We start from the raw sequence: 18708 nt of genomic DNA on the forward strand, positions 1-18708 counted from the left end.
TACACTACTGATGTCACTCGCTCAGACGAGGACTCGTATATATCACCGGCCTTCACCACAGCAGCTCATTAGTAGTTAAAACAAGCAATTACACCATGCATGTCAAGAAAATGTATGTTTAATGTGATTTCCCCTCCGAGGGTGTCCGTCCATTAAGAAACTCAACATTCATCACACAGATCCTCCTGTCAGGGATTATCATTTATAACAAGGGCTTCTCAAGCTTACAGACCCCTGCAAGAATCAAACGGCTTGATTTGAGGAGTCGCGGCTCCTTAGTATGCAGATTAAACCTCACGAGATGAAACGCGTATCCCTGGAGGACCGAAACATGAGCGTGTGGAAGTATCCTGGGATTTATATTCCACTCGCACTGCAGCTTTAAGAAATGATACATTTGAAAACGTGTGTTCCGTTTAGAACCAGTCTGATGTCACTGGAGATGCTTTGATGTTCCACAAAGAACTTCTCAATCTCTCTAGGTGCTTTAAAGATCAGAGAAACCAAAACATTGATTGATTTTCCTTTAGATTTTCTCCTAAACAATGAAAAATAAAAGGGTTCGTCATCTTTTGTGAATCTGAAGTCTTGACGTTTAAGCGTCTCCAGGATCATGTAACTTTCTTCGCAGCATTCTGGTAAAAAAATAGCATGATGCACGTTTGCGGTAGATCCAGAAGAAAATGACTTAACGCCACACGTTTGATCAGGAGGGCTTTTTAAGAAGTCACAGTCCTTATAAACTCCCCAAAAAACACATTACCAGCCTTGGATCAGCTTATGTTAATCTCAGCTAGTGCTGAATTATGAATGCTGCAGAAAAACAGCATTTGTGTGTAGAGTTTCAGGACATATTTCACCGGCTGGTGAGTCAGAAACACTGGTGTAAGGGAAATTTCCAGCTGCTAAAACGAGTTAAACCTGCGCTGAGCTGAACGCACACCCAGAAATATTGAGTTACAAACCAATTCTCTTTGTTAACGTCAATTAATATTTATTCATTGCACACTTGATATGTAATGCATAGCATAGGGAATTAAAAAGCTGATGTAAAATGTCTCGGTGAATCTTAAGTCTCTCCCTGTAATGCACGCATATGGAGAGAATAATAAAACATAGAATGCATAGTCTCTTATGCATGCAATTGATGTTTGTTTCATGCATGTGTCGGCATCCTAGCAAGTCTCCACATAGAAAGCATGACGCTCTTGTCTGGCTGCTGTATTTATGTTTTATTCATGGATAGCTGTCACGGAGAGGTGTCTTGACGTTCGTGCCCACCTTGTTAGATAACGCTGCATTGAGTGAATCTGATGTTTTCTGATGTCTCTACCCTCATTGTGCTCTGCCGTCTTTTAGAAGAGAGTCTGTCATCATGACATTTTTCCTTAATTGTTTGGCATTGTTAAACAGAATGATTCTGCGCCGCTGAAGGCTGCACTGTGGCCGTGTGTCAGGTGTGTTTACCCGCTGACAGTGTGCTGCTCGGGGAGTTTGCTCAGTAGTTTCTGTGTAAGTCTGAGTTAATGATGGGGGCAGATTGGATGTATCCACTCCTCAGATGGAGCGGCATTAGGCATCGAGTCGCACAGCTCTGGCAGCTTTCAGACGCGCGGGGGTTTGGACGTACAGTATTGTGCCGTTTAACAGGTTGAGTCTTCACAGAAGTGTGAGGCAGCTGTAGTGACACACACTTAATGCTGCGTCTGCTCTTCTGAGCTCCAGCTTTTACCGTCCAACACTTGAGTGAGATCTCCAGAATACTCTGTCTCTCAAGAAACCAGCAGGTGCTATCACTTTTTGGATGCAAGTAACTTGATGTATTATACAGTATTAATACTATGGTATATGAGTATGGTAATCACTCAGTACCATGGTATGCGCTACATTTTCATGATCTTAAAAACCCCTTTGATCTAAATGCCTCTGCTTAATTTTCGTCTGTTTTATATATATATATATATATATATATATATATATATATATATATATATATATATATATATATATATATAATTAATATAATATTATTGATATTATTTTTAGTAATATTATTATTAATAAAATTTTATTTTTATTAATAAAATTTATTTTATTTATATTTTTTTATTTTAAATAATTTACTAAATATTTTACTACTATTAATATTTAAATTCGATTTTCTTTTTGTTTTATTTGTTTTAAATATTATATTTATTATATTATTTCATTTTATTAATCTGTTTTAAATTTGTATTATTTTTAATAATTTTTTACATTTATTTTTTGTTTTTATATTATTATTATTTATTATTATTATTATCATCATCATAATAATCATCATTTATTTTTTAAGTTATTTTTGATTTATTTATTATATGTTTATTATTGTTGTGTATAGTTATTCTTTTTATTTCCATTTTTTTTTTTTTTTGTTCATTCATTATTTATTGAATATTAAATATTATTTTATTTTAAATGTTTTATTCTATTTCGGTTATATTTGTTTTAAACATTTTATTATTTTTGATATAAATTTTTTTAATTTTTTTTTAAATACAATTTTCTTATATAAATACAATTTCTTATTTTAAAAAATAAATATAAAATAGAAATTATATAAATACAATTTCAATTACTTATTAAATACAATTTTCTTATATAAATAAGAGGAAAAACTGCCAAAAAGTGTTGCACGATCCATATGAACTCCTTCAGTGCGGTGTAAAAAATCATCCCATGTTGCACTGCACACACATGAATGTTGAAATTGTAAAAATCTAGTTTCATCTGCATTTAGAGTGCTACTGATTGCATGAAGTGGCTTGTCAAGATCAATATGAAAAGATAGAGATGAGGGAAGTCTTGGAAAATCTCATCACTCCTTCTGTTTGACCAATTATTGGACACAGAAACCAGTCTGAAAGCGTGCTATTGGCTGAAACCACTTCCAGCCCGTCCAATCAATGCAAAACCACGCGCTGTAGACAGAAACACTGCTAATGATTGTGTAGAACAATAAATGAATACTGGCATGCACACAGGGAAAAACAGATGCACTCAAACATGCACGATCTGCTCGTTTCATAGATGCACATTCACAACCTCAGCTTCGCCTTTTTAATGACGACACGGACATGTCAGCATGAAACACAGCATGCAACTCATCCACAATTCAATGCATTTTAATGTTTTATTTGTTTTAAATATTAGTTATTCTTCTTAACGAAAAGAGTGTCTCTTTTGGGTTCGCATCAGTCAGTTCTGAGCTCCTGTTATCGTCAGTGATCATGAATTGTGTTGTTTTCATCTCTTGCACTGCAGTTCAACTCTTCTGTGACTGTGTGAAACGGTTTAATAGGCCCTCAGCAGCTGTTGTGAGAGAAATGAGATGATTGTTGGCTCGTCATTGCGTTTCTGCGTCCTCAGATAAGTCTGAACATGTAAAAGTGTTGTTAAGTGCGATGAGGAGGTTTTATCACAGCGCGGGCCGCACGTATGATGAATTATCCTCATTAACGCTGCTCTCCTGGTGTCATTTACGTTTGTAGGAGTTTCTGGAGCTGGCAAACAAATTGTAGAAGCAGAGCATGGTCTTCATATCTGTCAGGACATTACGCTTTCATATCAATCAAAAACACAGTTTGCTTCTCCATTATAAACTCCAAGAAGAGCGTTTCAATTCAGCTTGTGCTTGTTGAGTTCATATTAAGATCTTTTGGTTGCAGATAATTTGAGAAACTCAGTAAAATCGAATTTCTTCTCCATTTAATATCATTTTGATGTATTGGTGAAATGTATTATTATTGATTTATATTAATTCTTCTGTAATTTACTTTTTTTAAAAAGTGCTTACACTTATTTATTCATTCGTTTATCAGTATCTCACCCCTATTTTTCTTCTTTTTACCTGGTTTGCGATAGATATCTTCATTTATCGAATACATGTTATAATTATTATATTATATATTTTAACGTATTTAATATAAAACTTTTGATGCTTTTGTAATATGAGAAACTAAAAAGTAAAATTGTATAATAATAATAACAATAATAATTTTGTAAAATAACTATGGTTATAAAGTGATTTTATGTCATAGAAGGCATGTTACAAATGTCTGGGGTCTGTAAGATTTTTTAAATGTTTTTTTCTGTTTTACCAGGGCTGCATTTATTTGCTTAAAAATGACATGAAAAAATATTAAATATTATTTCGATTTAAATTAGCATTTTTTTCTGTGAATATATTGTAAAATGTAATTTATTGCGCTGGTCAAAACCAGTATTTTCAGCTTCATTACTCCAGTCTTCAGTGTCAGAAATCAGTCTAATGTGATGATCTACTATCTTCTAAACATGTCAGACTGTCGAATCATTTGGGATTTCTTTCAGCTGGTGTGTGAAGCTGATTGCTGTGAGGACTCTTTTCTATAGATCAGTTTAAAGTCAGCTAGTCGTCCATTATTAGCTCCTGACGCTTTGATTTGAGCGTGACTGAAGCGAGAGCTCCATACTGCTCCATCATCTTCTCCACAATCAGGGGTCTTTGTATTGATCTGCGGCTAAAACTGTCTACGATTCTGTCCTCTCACTGAAAACAGGGGAAGGGAAGGGGTCAGAAGGATATGTTTGGGGAAAAATGGCAAAATCACAACTGTGTAAATCCTCACAGGATCCAGCGCTTTCACCATACGGCTCTCTGATATGAAAAAAAACCCTGTTTTTCTAAAGTATGACTTCACAATGATATATAAGAGAGAAAATGATCGCGGCAATCGAGTTCAGGTGCTTGCTCAAGGGACCAACACATTATATAGAGCTTAATTGTTTTTATTACTTTTTATTTAATTTCTTGTTTTATTGGTTTTAAATATGAAAATAACATTTTTTTTGTCTTGTTTGCATTTTAATTTTTGTGAGTTTTTCTATTATTATTTTTATTTTTTTGTTTAAAATATGTATTTATTATTGTTTTGTTATGTTTTTTTTTTGTTTGAGATATATAATTTTATGATAATATTATTTTACATTGCTTCTATCACTAATACTACTATTCATATTGTAATCGTAATTTATTTGTAAAAGGGTTTTATATATATATATATATATATATATATATATATAGACACACACACACACACACACACACACACACATATATATATATATATATATATATATATATATATATATATATATTATAATGTTTTTAAATTTTATGTTTTTAATGTTAATATATTTGATGTTATTTTTTATGAATCTATTGTTTTGCATTGTTTTTATTATTTTATATTATTAATATGATTTTTGCTGAATACGAGTATTAATTTCTTTCAAACAAACCCCAGTGGTTTGAACAGTATCTCTGTGCATCAGTATCAGTCTGACTTGTGTCTCTGTGTCTGTAGAGAGCTGTGATTCTCCGCTGGTTTCCGCTCTTCCTCAGTCGGCCTTCTCCAGTTCATCAGAGCTGTCCAACAGTCACGGGCCGGGCTTCGCCAAACTCAACCGCAGAGACGGTAATTCAACACCTTCAGTCATTATTCACTCTTCTGCTTCTACTTCTGCTTTCACACAAATCTCTACTGTATAAAGTGCAATAGAAATAAAGGTGACTAATGTTATTGGAGTTATGTTAACTAAAGCTAAGATTATTAAATGAAATGTTGTTACCTGAAAAAAAAAAAAATTAACTGAAATATAAAACACTTTTTTTAGGCAAAATTTCCCATCTTTAATTTGGTTCAACTACTAAAATAACTCAAATTGAAATAAAAATGTTTAAAGGGGGGGTGAAATGCTCGTTTTCACTCAATATCCTGTTAATCTTGAATACCTATAGAGTAGTACTGCATCCTTCATAACTCCAAAAAGTCTTTATTTTTATTATATTTATAAGAGAAAGATAGTCTGTACCGATTTTTCCCGGAAAAAACACGAGCGCCTAGAGGCGTGACGTGTGGGCGGAGCTAAAGAATCACGAGTGCCAGTAGGATTTTGTGTTGAGAGCATGTGGAAGCTGTGACACAGATCCTGAGGCTGAAATTTAACAAGAGCAGCATCAGCAAAGGCGTTATGCTATGTGGTATGTACTGAAACTGTCTATATTTGCTTAGCGGTTTTGGAAAATGACTAAGTTCCACTTTATGTCGTCTTTTTTTTTTTTTTTTTTTAAGCTGTACAGGTGGAAAGTGCAGTTTGATGACAACATCGCATGTTGTTTTACTCACCGCATGTGGTTCCAACACACGATCGTGACCCTTTTTCGTTGGGACTGCATCATGAAATATTTTTGAAGCTCATCAGCTTCAGTGAGATTCAGCGGTTTATCGTTGTGTCGTGGCATTCGGTGTATTCGTGAATGCATCTCTCTTGTGACTGACAGGTGACCACATTACATCGGCCCGCCTCACGTATAAAGAGCAAATAGACATGGCACTGCAGCACAGTGTTGAAGTGCAAACATGTTTCCTACACACACACACACTCGTCAACAAACAAACAGCAGCGCTTCAAAGACTCAACGCCAGGTCTGATATTTCTGCTTAAAAGCCGCAGAGTCTCGCTGGAGACTGACATCAAACTCAGAATAAAACCAGCTCAACACGCTGGACTCTGGGAGAGAGACGGGCTTCTGGTTTGGGCGGTTTTGTAGCATCTTGAATCTTAAAGAGTCAACTTTTACTTGAGGTTTTGATATATAAGAGGTCATCGTAATATGTTTCCGAATTGAAAACGTCCTTGTTACTGAAATAAAAACTTGTATTGAGACCAGGCCCAGCGAATGCCAGATTCTGGATTCAATGAGGTAATAGATTGGTTAAACTCCGCCTCCACAGAAAAATATCAACGCATAATTATGTAGCCCCGCCCATTGATTTGCATATAAGGTTGTAGGGAAATAAAACAAGTGCCGCTAAACCAGATCAAGCAACCAAGCAAATAACATGCCGTTAAAGATCGCAGAATATTTGCAGTGCCTGGTTGTGGAAGAACAAACTTTCTTAAAATATTAGGAATGTTTGTTAGAATTGTATTTTTTCAATCGAGTTTCAGCTCATGTATGTAAAACATTGAGCATTCGTTCGCTTCATTTCACCGTGGATTCCACTAACAACAAGGGAAGAAAATAGCCCATTACTTATGGATTTTTATGTTTTTGAATGTAAAAACCTGTGTGGTAAGTCATAAGTGGACCAACAGTGTAAAATAAAAAATACAAAAAATAAACAGTTCATGACCCCTGTAAAGGTAGGGTAGGTGATTTTGGAAAGGCTTGCAGTAGCAACTTACCTTTAAAAGCATAAGATCCCACCCTCCCTGCATAACCATTTTCCAATGCCTCCTCAGAAACACAAAACAGCCAAAACCTGGGCCGGGTTTACCAATAACGATTGATCTTAACGCTTAAGAGCATTTCCTACGGGTCATTTTACAATTGTTCACAATTGTTCAACAATGCACCTAAAGCAATGACACGTAGCTGTGCTTTAAGTGTTACTCAGGAGTCGCTGTCCGTTTGTCAAGTGCTGAAATGTCACCTTATAGAATGGATCTGTTGAATGGAGAAGTTATTTTCGGGTCCAATACAGCTGGTTTTCGTGTACTTCAGCAAGTCATTGGCATAATTTTTTTCCGTTGTTTTTCTGTTGTTGTTCAGTCATTTAATTTACATTTGTATAAAAATATGTCTGCCCTTTTTAATTATTTCATTTATAAATTATAAAAAAAAATACAAATCAAGAAAGAAAACGAGTCATAAAGTGTACAATAAAGCACAATCAAATCCTTATATTATAATCACATTGCACTTGAATCAACTTAAAGGTGTAATCGGCCGATTGTCCTGCAGGTGACTGCATTAATCGGTCTTCTTACGATGCACTTAGGGCTTTACAATTACTCCATACGATTACAATGATTTTCATGTGCTACTTAAGTTACGATGCTTTTGGGAAACAGACCTTAAAATTAAGAACAGTCGTACGTTTCTAAGGCTCACGAAGCTTTTGGGAAACTCAGTCCTGGATGTTTTAGGCAATATAGAAATCCTGGCCAGGACGTTTCCCGTAAAAATTACATGTATGGTCACTCTGTATATGCGCAAACAGGTTGCGCAGATGTAGGGCGGCACGATTTTGACAAAAAAATCATATCAGTATTCCCTTGAAATTGTGATTGTGGCTATAAATTACAATTATCACAATTAAATTGAATGACGTTTATACCATTGTTTGGAACAACTGAATGCCATGTTTATAGATGAAAATAAACAAGCAGAAAACACTTTCTATAGCATTAAACCTCAACTTATCTTTTAGATTGTTTTTTTTAATTATTTAAATAATCATAAAAAAAGTCAAAATATGCATGGTATTATAATGTTATCCTACCACTAAAATGAAAACAATCAAACCCTTAAGATTACTTTCAGAATGAAAATAAAAACACATCTTACACAAACCTACTCTACCTTAAATTTACTCACCTTCATTCCATCCAAGATATAGGTGACTTTTTTTCCAAGTAAAAGTTGACTCTTAACTGAAACTGTTTGCTGGTGCTTTGAGAGTTAAATAAAAAGCATTAAAAGCAATGCAAAATTAATACACGTGGCTCCTGACGATATATTGAGGTCTTATGAAGCGAAGCAATCGGTCTGTGCAAGAAACTAAACATTATTTACAACATTATTACCTGTAATCCAGAGCCTCTACGTCTGATTCTTTTCCACAAACTGGATCTTCCGAACAGTTTGTTTCAATGAACTAGTTCAAATAACAAATTCACCAGTAAATTTACAAAATCACACAATGACGCAACATATGCGCAATTATATTATTAAAATACCAGATAATGATGTCCCCAGGAATGCCTTCTTCAATTTAGTAATAAACGGAATCTCAAACTATTTGTAATTAAAAATGAATCAATAAAAATGAAAACAGAAAATTATAAAAATAACAATTAAGTAAAAATATGAATAAAATCGGTAACACTTTATTTTGAGGACCAATTCTCACTATTAACTAGTTGCTTATTAGCATACATATTTCTAGCATAAAGCACGCAATAATGCGTTGTTCTGCATGAGCATAAAAAATCTAAAGCATAAAATCTTTAAGAAATGTGTCAATGGCTATATATAACCCTAGCTATAAATTATTGCATAATTTATTATTAAACATTTTGTTGTCTTTTATTCATGTTCATAAGGTACCAGATAATTCAAGTGATTAAAATTAGTTTGTGGCCTAACATTTTTGAAAGATATTCAAAGTTCGAGGCATTTCGTAGCAACTAAACTAGTTAACCACGAGCAGAACTTTTTATTCTGTGAAATAATTCCATTTATTTCTGATTTGTTCTGCTGAAAACCGAAATGAAGTGAATGCAACCATAACTGTGTTTCTTATTCACAAATGTGAAAATTGATATGAGGAATCAGTCCCAGAATCGCTAAATTCCTTACAATTCCCATCCTTGGTTCCCCAGACGTCACTCCATGACTTCATTGTCTAGACACTAGAGGTTTGACTTCTTCTGTAAGTACTTCAGGCTAAATTAAATGCCAAGATATTTGTGGCTCTATCAGAACCATGCGAGATTTCAGAAAATCAATAGAAATCTTAAAGCAGCACCATATAGGACTCGGACTAAAGGTCAAACCGAGTGGCACGTAAAAGTTTGGAAGCATGTGGAAAATAACAAGTAGTTTGAGATTCCTCCAGGCTGATGTCTGGATCAGGTCAACACACACAGAAGAGTTTGAATCTCAAAGCACACATACAGAAAGTCCGGTTTACTTTAAACAAAGATGCACAAGCACGCTTTTCACAATTTGTTAGGATTAGGATTGTTCATCCAAAGATTTAACTTCCGTCACAATTGACTCTATCCTCATATCATTCCAAACATGTTATTTTAGTATCATTGATATACTAATATACCAGGGATGTAACAATGCACCCGGACTTTTGAAATATAAAATTACTATATAAAAAAACGTTGACATCCTGCAAAAGCATCCTAAGCTACAGTTCTGCTCATAAAGATTTCATGTCAGAATATGCTAAATTTATATAATTACAACAAAATAAGAGGGATCATACAAATTGCACGTTATTTTTAATTAGTACTTTCATGAATAAGTTATTTATGTTCCTGTGGCTCAGTTGTAGAGCATTGCATTAGCAGCGCAAAAGGTCATGGGTTCAGATCCCAGGGAACACACATACTGGCAAAATAATGTATAGCCTGAATGCACCGTAAGTCTGCTAAATGCATAAATGTATAAATGTATTTCACAGATGTTAACATGTATAGTCCACAAGCTAAATAACTGAATTTACAAAAAATTTTATAAAATGCCCCCATGCAAAAATGTACTTACTGTACCATTGTCTGTCGTCTTTTGTTTTGAGATGGTTTGTCCTAAACAAAAAAATCCTTCAGGTCATGCACAATCTCAGGTTTATGATTTTCTTAATTTATGATTTTAAGATCCATATTTTCACACACAGTTGAGAGAATCACACACACAACTATAACAAAGGATGCAAACCTTTACTGACACATGCTAGTCCAAACAACGTTATTAGCGCAATAATGAATTTACGAGACTTTATGAGATTCTTCCCAATCGAATGAATCCAATCATCCATGATTGGATCAATTCATGCCATATTTCATTGCACAAATCTGTTGGGATATTCTCTTTGAATCATGGGATAAATAAGCAAAGCGTTGTCATTTAAACAGCAGCGTGTGCTAATTCCCCAACCGCCGCAGGCTCTCGCTGTGAAGAGCGCTGGGTTTCTCTGAAACCTTCCTCTGTGTCCGTATCATTACTGCTGCCATTAGCTGTGGTTTAAACCGTCGGCTGTTAGTCTATCAGCAGGTGTAATCCTTCCTCACCATGTCGCAGATAAATAGATATGAATACCGCGCACAGGGTTTAATTAAAATGCAAATGTGATCGTGTTTCTCATGATAGCCGCTGCCAATTTTAGGTTTTATCCGTAGGATATAACAGCCTTACTTACGAGGCCATTATATACTGAAGCAAAATAATACAGCTGTTAGAAACACAGAATGATTTCACTTTGCATTGTGTGAGATATTGTAATAGATATTGTAATATATAAAAAATGTGTATATAATTATAACTGTGAAAACTGAATTTTTAGTGCATGGCCAAAGGATAATAACTATAATTTATTCTTTCACTTGTTTTGCTTTTAACATGCAGATTAAACAGTCTGCCATTTAAATCTGCAATCAATGTGAAAAAAGAGCAAATTCGATCCGTATGAAATTCTCATTATAATCCCTTCAGATGAACTCAGCCGATGCAATTAACCAAAAAGAAGTCATTTAACTTCATGTCCTCTTGTTACCTGTTTGTTTTCTTGCTGGAGTCAGGTGGCAGCTTTCCAGATCTATTTTTATTATCATTGCATTAGCTTCATCAAATGTTCAACAATCAACGATATAAAAGTCCCTTTTTATTTCATCAGACATTTCGGCTGGTCTCGTCCCTCTCTAAACTAGCTTTTGTCCCTCGGCTCTTGCAGGTGGAAATGCGGTAAATAATAGATGAGATTCTGGCCAGTTCATTACACAGACGTCTGCTCTTCTTTGGAGTTTGCTTGGCTGAACTTGTTTCAGGGGTGATTTTCAACTTTCTTTAATCGTGTTAGTCGGTAGTACATTTCTTCGATTTTTCATTCGGTGGATGTAACATTTAGATTAGATATTTACACATAATGCATTTCAGAAATTACCATTTATTTGATTAAAAATGCATTAAAAATGTGAAATATTATTACAAATTAAAATAGCTTTTTGCTATGTGAATATCTATTAAAGTGCAATTTATTTATGCGATGCACAGCTGTATTTTCAGCATCATTCCTCCAGTCTTCAGTGTCACATGATCTTCAGAAATCATGAAAACATGAAATATTTCTGCTTATTATCAATGTTGAAAACAGAAAATTTGATGAATAGAAAGTTCAAAACAACAGCATTTACTTGATACACAAATCTTTTTAACATTAAAGTCTTCTAACATTACTTCTTTAACATTACGTCTAAGTAATTCAATAATTTTAGTATTATTGATGTTACTGACCCCCCATATTTTCAAACACTGTGTATGCATGCTATAAATACATGCATGTGTATGTGTGCATTTATTAAAAGTAAAATAATAAATGGCGATTGTGAAATATAATAAGAATTTTCCCACATCATGGTTTGATGTAGGTCACTGATTAGCTAATAAAGCATTGCAGTCATGAGTTCGTCTGTTTCTGGTGCTGCTGCAGGTGTTTTAATATGATGAAACGGTGATTTAAATGAGTGTTGGAGCGCGCTTGTCTGCCCTCATCAACGACCCCTGATTAACCCCTAATCACTTGGTTCATTTGGGGGAACCGCTTTGTCCTCCCCGGTCAGAAAATGGGCAATGAACGTCTGACTCTTGCTTTATTCATTGTGACAGCCCAGCAGAGATGAAGCTTATTCTGAATGAGACTATTACTCTTTAATGAGGGCCGTATAAGAGGTCGTTAGGACGGGTAATTCACTTTTAATGGAAACTGGGAAAAAGCTTGAGATTTTTGAGATGCGTTGAATTGAAGACAGTGAAAAACCCTTGTGATGTTTGACCAGTTGGAAACACTCTATTGCATTGTTGTGTGTGTGTGTGTATAATGACATGGGTATGACACAGGTATTACAAGGAGAGGGTGACTTATGAGGACATAACCCATGTCCCCATTTTTCAAAACGCTTATAAATCATACAGAATGAGTTTTTTTGAGAAAGTAAAAATGCACAAAGTTTCCTGTGAGGGTTAGGGTTAGGTGTAGGGTTGGTGAAGGACCATAGAATATACAGTTTGTACAGAATAAAAACCATTACACCTATGGGATGAACACACTTCACACAAAAACAAACGTGTGTGTGTGTGTGTGTGTGTGTTTAGTTGTCAGCCAATGTCTTCTGATGCACATATTTAACTCGGCGTCTTGCCCTAAATACTAAAATAGTCTAGTTCTTCTGCTCCGAAGCTAACTTCTGTGATATAAACATTGAACCTCAGGTTTGTCTTGCTTTCGAGAACCCATGACTCAACAGGACTGAACAACAGCTCTAACTACAGTAGAGTTTACAAATGAGGTCTCAGTAATATCTCAAGCTTTAAAATCATCCTCTGGCTATGAGCTTTGGCATCTCTGATGTGTTCGTCTGTCCTGGCGTCTCTAGAATAGCCCCATCTTGGTTTTGGCTGTCCTGATTATGAGCGAGGCTCACCGGGCGACTGGATTTGGGTTCACCTGTCTGATGGCTCTCTCCATCTGTCTCTGGTGCTGGGTTCAGCACTTTTTCTTCCCTTGCTGCCAATGCGCCGCGGCTCCTGTACCAAGCAGGTGTCGCTCTCGCCTGGTGCTCCTCGGTCGCCCACTGTTCAGTGGTTTTATCCTGATTTAAGAGGAACAGGAAGGGTTTATGATGCCGTCTGATCTGATTTAGGCTGCGGTGTACAGATCCACATCTGCAGCGTGGGACAGGGCTCTACGGGTGGCAGGTGAATGCAGCTACTTAAGACGGATTTAACAGGATTTTCAGACTTATTGGTGTCAGTCTTTATAGTCGGCTGTAGGTGAATGGACTCGGATTATTAATGCCTATTTGATATTGAAATTCTGTTATTATTTGTTGTTTTAAATCTGGACAAACAAAAGTGTGGCTGTATGATTTCTATGATAGGGATAACACAGAATCCTGTCACAAATATGCAATTTACTGTAAAACTGTATTGGCATGGAATTTCGTCTGATTTTGTTGATTATAGACAAGTGTTTGTGACTATTAAACCTCAAAAAGACTGTTTAAATATAAATCCTGCATGTTCTGCGTGTCTCTTTGTGAACGAATGGCGCAGTTCTTCACAGCAACCCGTCAAAATAAACGTTTGGTTAAACTAGAAGAAACTGTGACAGAAATATATTACTATTGTACAGTAAAATGTATTTCTAAATTGTGTTATTAATTAGTATTATTAAAACGCAGGCAATATTTTTAAGGATTAAGCATGCAATGTTTCATCCATGTTTTAATTGCACTTCATTAGATTAAAAATAAGTTTAATTAATGTTTTATGTCTTCATTTAATTACCAGAACAAATTTAATTCACAATAAAGAATTTGTGAAAAATAAAACATTTAATTGAGTACTATTAATGTAAAACATAAATAAATAAATATTTTTTTAAATGAATTTAATTAATTACACATTCTCTATAATTATAAAAACTGGTAAAAATAAAACAGAATTTGAGGAAAACATTTTTATGTATTTCATTGGGACCTATTTATTTATTTATTTTTGTAAACTTATACATTTAGCTAAATTGCATTTTTTACATGCACCTTTTTTTTTGGGGGGGGGGGGATCCAAATAAATGGATAAATGGAAATAAATGAAGTTTATTACAAAGGATTTGTAAGTAAATAAATGAACAAGATTTGTGAAAAAAAAAAAAAATGTAACCAATGTCATGGGGTCCTGAAAAAGGAGATATTCTGAAGGCTGATCATGTTGAATTTCTATCCTTGCTTCCTAACAAACTGTCTTTTAAATTATAGAAGGCGCTTCCAGTTTGAGGAATTCCACTTAAAAAGACTGAAACAAATCATTTCAAACCATAAGTTTGTGATAAAAAACCCATCCTTGTTTGACTGAATGAGCTGTAGATTTCCCTTGGTGTTCTGCATTCAGACTCAGGAGAATAACATAATGCTTGTTATTGTAATGTCAAGAGCTCTTTTCAGCCGCTGCATCTTTTCCTTCTGATTATTTTCTTTATTCCTTTGTATTCCGCTGTAACAATTTAAAAAGACAACGTATACTGCACATTTCTGGCCTTAATGTACACTATATCTTATGAATAATTCACTGAATTCATTAAGAATCTCCTTTTTTTTCTCCTTAAATCCGTTTGTTTTCACTCATATTTTTTCAAATGTGTTCGTCTCCCCTTTTCACTTGAATCCCTGTTAGTAAGTATTAACTGTAAGGTTTCTAAAACTGGTTAATACAGTATTTATAATGTCATCTCATAGTACCAAGTTTATGCAAATGATTGCGTTCATTGAGAAAATCATTGGCTGATTGTTTGACTGAAGTTAGTTCCACTGTTCATGCAAAGCATCATGGGGCAGAGATGGATACAGTGAAAATGTGTGAGGACAGATGCTTTTAAGCTCCAACAAATTACCAGAAAGCTCCATAAAAACACCAAAGTGGTAATCAGAAGAGCCTGTTATGGAATAATATTGCTTTTTGTCCTTTGTTGAGATTGCATGCAAATGAAAAGGTTGCTAAACGCCTTCATTCGTCTTCCACGGAAGATATAAATTCCTTTAGGACACAAAACATTCATTTTTGAGCAAGTTATTGTTTTAAAACCATAATGCACAGGGTTATATCCGATACTGAAAGCTATAAAGAGAATTCCCCTATAATGAAAAGATCAGATGTTTGATGAAGTTGTGGTTTGAATACAAGCCGGTTTTTAACAGGATTTTACTGCAGAACAGTTTTATCCTCATTAAAATGTGTAGATAAGCGAGAAGGCGATAAGGAGAAATTGGGAAAAAATTGTCTGTTCCCAAACCTAGTGGGCTGGCTACTTAGACAGAAGGTTAAAGGGTTAGTTCTCCCAAAAATTTAAATTAGCCCATAAATTACTCGCCCTCAATTCATCCTAGGTGTATATGACTATCTTATTTCACACGAATCCAGTCGGAGTTATATTAGAAATTGTTTTTGATCTTTAAAGCCGTTTAATGCCACTCAGCCGATGTTGCAGTGCATCAGTCCAAAAGAAGTGAAATAAAAAGCGTCCGTCCTTAATAAAAAGTGTCACACACAGCTTAGATAACCAGCTTGTGTATGAACTGTGTTCCCATTGACATGATCCCTACACAGTGTTCATTGCTCCCTACTCTCTAATCTTTTGAAGTTTACCTCACTTCAGAACATTAATTCACGGATTTGCGTTGTGCAATGTCTTCACACACGGACAAGTTTGACATCATATACCTCTGTAAATAAATACGATTTAAATTCACGTCTCGCACACTTCAATACACTTTGAATGGAACATATACGTTCACTTCAAACTGGAATCATGGTGGAATATCCTGTGATGACCACTTCGCAGGGCACTTACGTTCGAAAAGTAGAAATGTCGGAAGTGATGAGAGGTGCAAGGACTGGAATTGAGAACTGCTGACTTATACTTTTGCACTGCTTAAATATAAAACCATGTCTACATTTTTGATCGGAGAAACGACAAACAACAAGCGCCACTCTACAATGCTCAAAACTTGTGTTTTAATCATCACTTGCAAATCCTTTACACATGCAAACGTACTTACAGACTGTGAGTCAGAACGACTAGCATTGTAGTCTTCTCTCACAGGATCAGGAAACAGTTCTCAATAAAATGCACTACACACATCTGAATATTGGGGTTGAACTAGGGCTGTGCAAAAAATCTAATGTGATTTTTTTTTTTTTTTTTTTCATGCACATCTCACCTGTAATTAGGAGTATATCTCCAGCACGTGTGTTCAGATCAGGGTTGCCAGGTTTTCACAACAAATCCTGCCCAGTTGCTTCTCAAAACTAGTCCAAAACTAGCGCAATCGTGTTTCCAGGAGGATCCCTGTTAAAAAAATTGCTTTCCGGGGTTAAAATGTAAGTTTTATGGCATGGTTGCCTTGGTAAAATTCAAATTTTAGGGGCTAAATATCACGTTATTTGTATTGACATGAAAAACAACCACAGACTTGGCAACATTGGTTGGCATTTACTACACCGAGCCATAATTCACTGAGAATCTACACAAAAACGATTTTAAAATCGGTGGCGATTCTTTGTCGATTTTGAAAGCGATTTTGTGTTAGTTGTCGGTAGACTACGGCTCTGTGTAGTAACCAGTGTTGCCAAGTCTGTGTGTTTTTAATGTCCGCGGTTCGAAGCAACCCTAATACCAATAATGTGATATTTAGGCACTAAAATGCGAATTTTTTACAAGTCAAACATGCCAAAAAAAAAAAAAAAAAAAGTATTTTAACCCCGGGAAGCAATTTTTTTTTTATTTGGGAACCTCCTGGAATCGCGATTAGTTTTGGACTAGTTTTGAGAAGCAACAGGGCAGGATTTGTTGTGAAAACCTGGCAACCCTGATCTGAACACACGTGCTGGAGATAATACTACTAATTAAAGGAGTGTCTTTACTGAAGAGATGTGCATGAAAACCGCATTCGATTTTTTGCACAGCCCTAGGTTGAACTGTTCTGGGACAGTGTTGTAAATACAACCTAACCACTGATTTCTAGTTGTGTCCTCTTTTGGAAGGACGAACAAAGTGAGACATTTTAGGTAGGAGTGGTGGACTCTTAACTTTGATGATGAATATCTCTTTGGATTTCAGACTTTAGTCTTTGCAACTTTACAGATCTTCTTTACGCAGCAAGAGCTTGTAACACTCCAAAGAGAAAGGAATTATATTATTATTATACGCATTATATGAATCTTTAAATAGAAATATCGGTAACACTTTAGAATAGGTAACACCTATTAATTGCTTATTAGCATGCATATTACTAGATTATTATCCATGCATTCATGTTAATTAAGAACATATTAATGACTTATTCTACTTGACCTTATTCTACATCCCTAATCTTACCCAATACCTATTAATAACTATTAATAAGCAGCAAATTAAGAATTTATTGAGAGAAATGTCGTAGTTAATAGTGAACAAGTGTTACTTATTTTAAAAAAATTACGAAAATATTTTAGATTTGTATTATGAGTATTTAAGTAATTATTAAATTAATTATATTTGTGGTAACACTTTAGTATAGGGTCCAATTCACACTAATAACTAGTCGCTTATTAGCATGTCTATTATTAACATATTGGCTGTTTATTAATGCTTATAAAGTACATATAATGCATGACATCCATAATCCTACCCAATACCCTAAACTTAACAACTACCTTATAAACTATTAATAAGCAGCAAATAACGAGTTAATTGAGGCAAAAGTCATAGTTAATGGTTAGTTAATAGTAAGAATTGGACCTTAAAATAAAGTGTTACCTTATATTTTTATATGCATACTTCAAATATGTTTGTGAACTTATGTAGAGTGTTTCATATCGGACGTTTATCTTACAAGGATTGCATTTCAGTTTGGATGCTCCCTAAGAAGCCAGCAGTTGTTGTCTCCTAACAAATGCCTCAGCAGTGGATCAGTTGAACAGCTTGTGATGCAATCCATGCATCTCGTCCCAGAATGCAGTGCGTGAAGCCTTCGTCTGTGTGCTGTGTCCCGCAGGTGCTGGAGGCTGGTCCCCGCTGGACTCTAATAAATACCAGTGGCTGGAAATCAAGCTGGAGCAGCGGACGGAGATCACAGCCATCGCCACCCAGGGCCGATACGGCAGCTCTGATTGGGTCACACGCTACCTCCTCATGTTCAGTGACACGGGACATAATTGGAGGCCGTACCGGCAGGAGGATAGCATCGGGGTAAGGCTTGAATTCCTCACCTGAGATGAAGGAAAACACGCTTTGATGAGGAAAAATATAAATCGAAATCTCTTCCCTCGATGTGAAATCTTAAATAGAAACA

The 18708-nt window shown here is 35.2% G+C and overlaps 1 protein-coding gene across 3 annotated transcripts in view; it reads left to right on the top strand.

Annotated features, from left to right (window-relative positions):
- LOC113054755 (contactin-associated protein-like 4) overlaps window positions 1-18708 on the top strand; it is a 95820-nt gene that overhangs the window by 11001 nt on the left and 66111 nt on the right. For all 3 annotated transcript variants that reach the window (XM_026220533.1, XM_026220531.1, XM_026220532.1), the window contains 2 exons: window positions 5388-5498; window positions 18412-18605. In XM_026220533.1, the coding sequence (XP_026076318.1) occupies window positions 5388-5498; window positions 18412-18605 (305 nt within the window). The remainder of the gene's footprint in view (window positions 1-5387; window positions 5499-18411; window positions 18606-18708) is intronic.

Source organism: Carassius auratus, chromosome 35 (assembly GCF_003368295.1).
Source record: "Carassius auratus strain Wakin chromosome 35, ASM336829v1, whole genome shotgun sequence".
Lineage (NCBI taxonomy): Eukaryota > Metazoa > Chordata > Actinopteri > Cypriniformes > Cyprinidae > Carassius > Carassius auratus.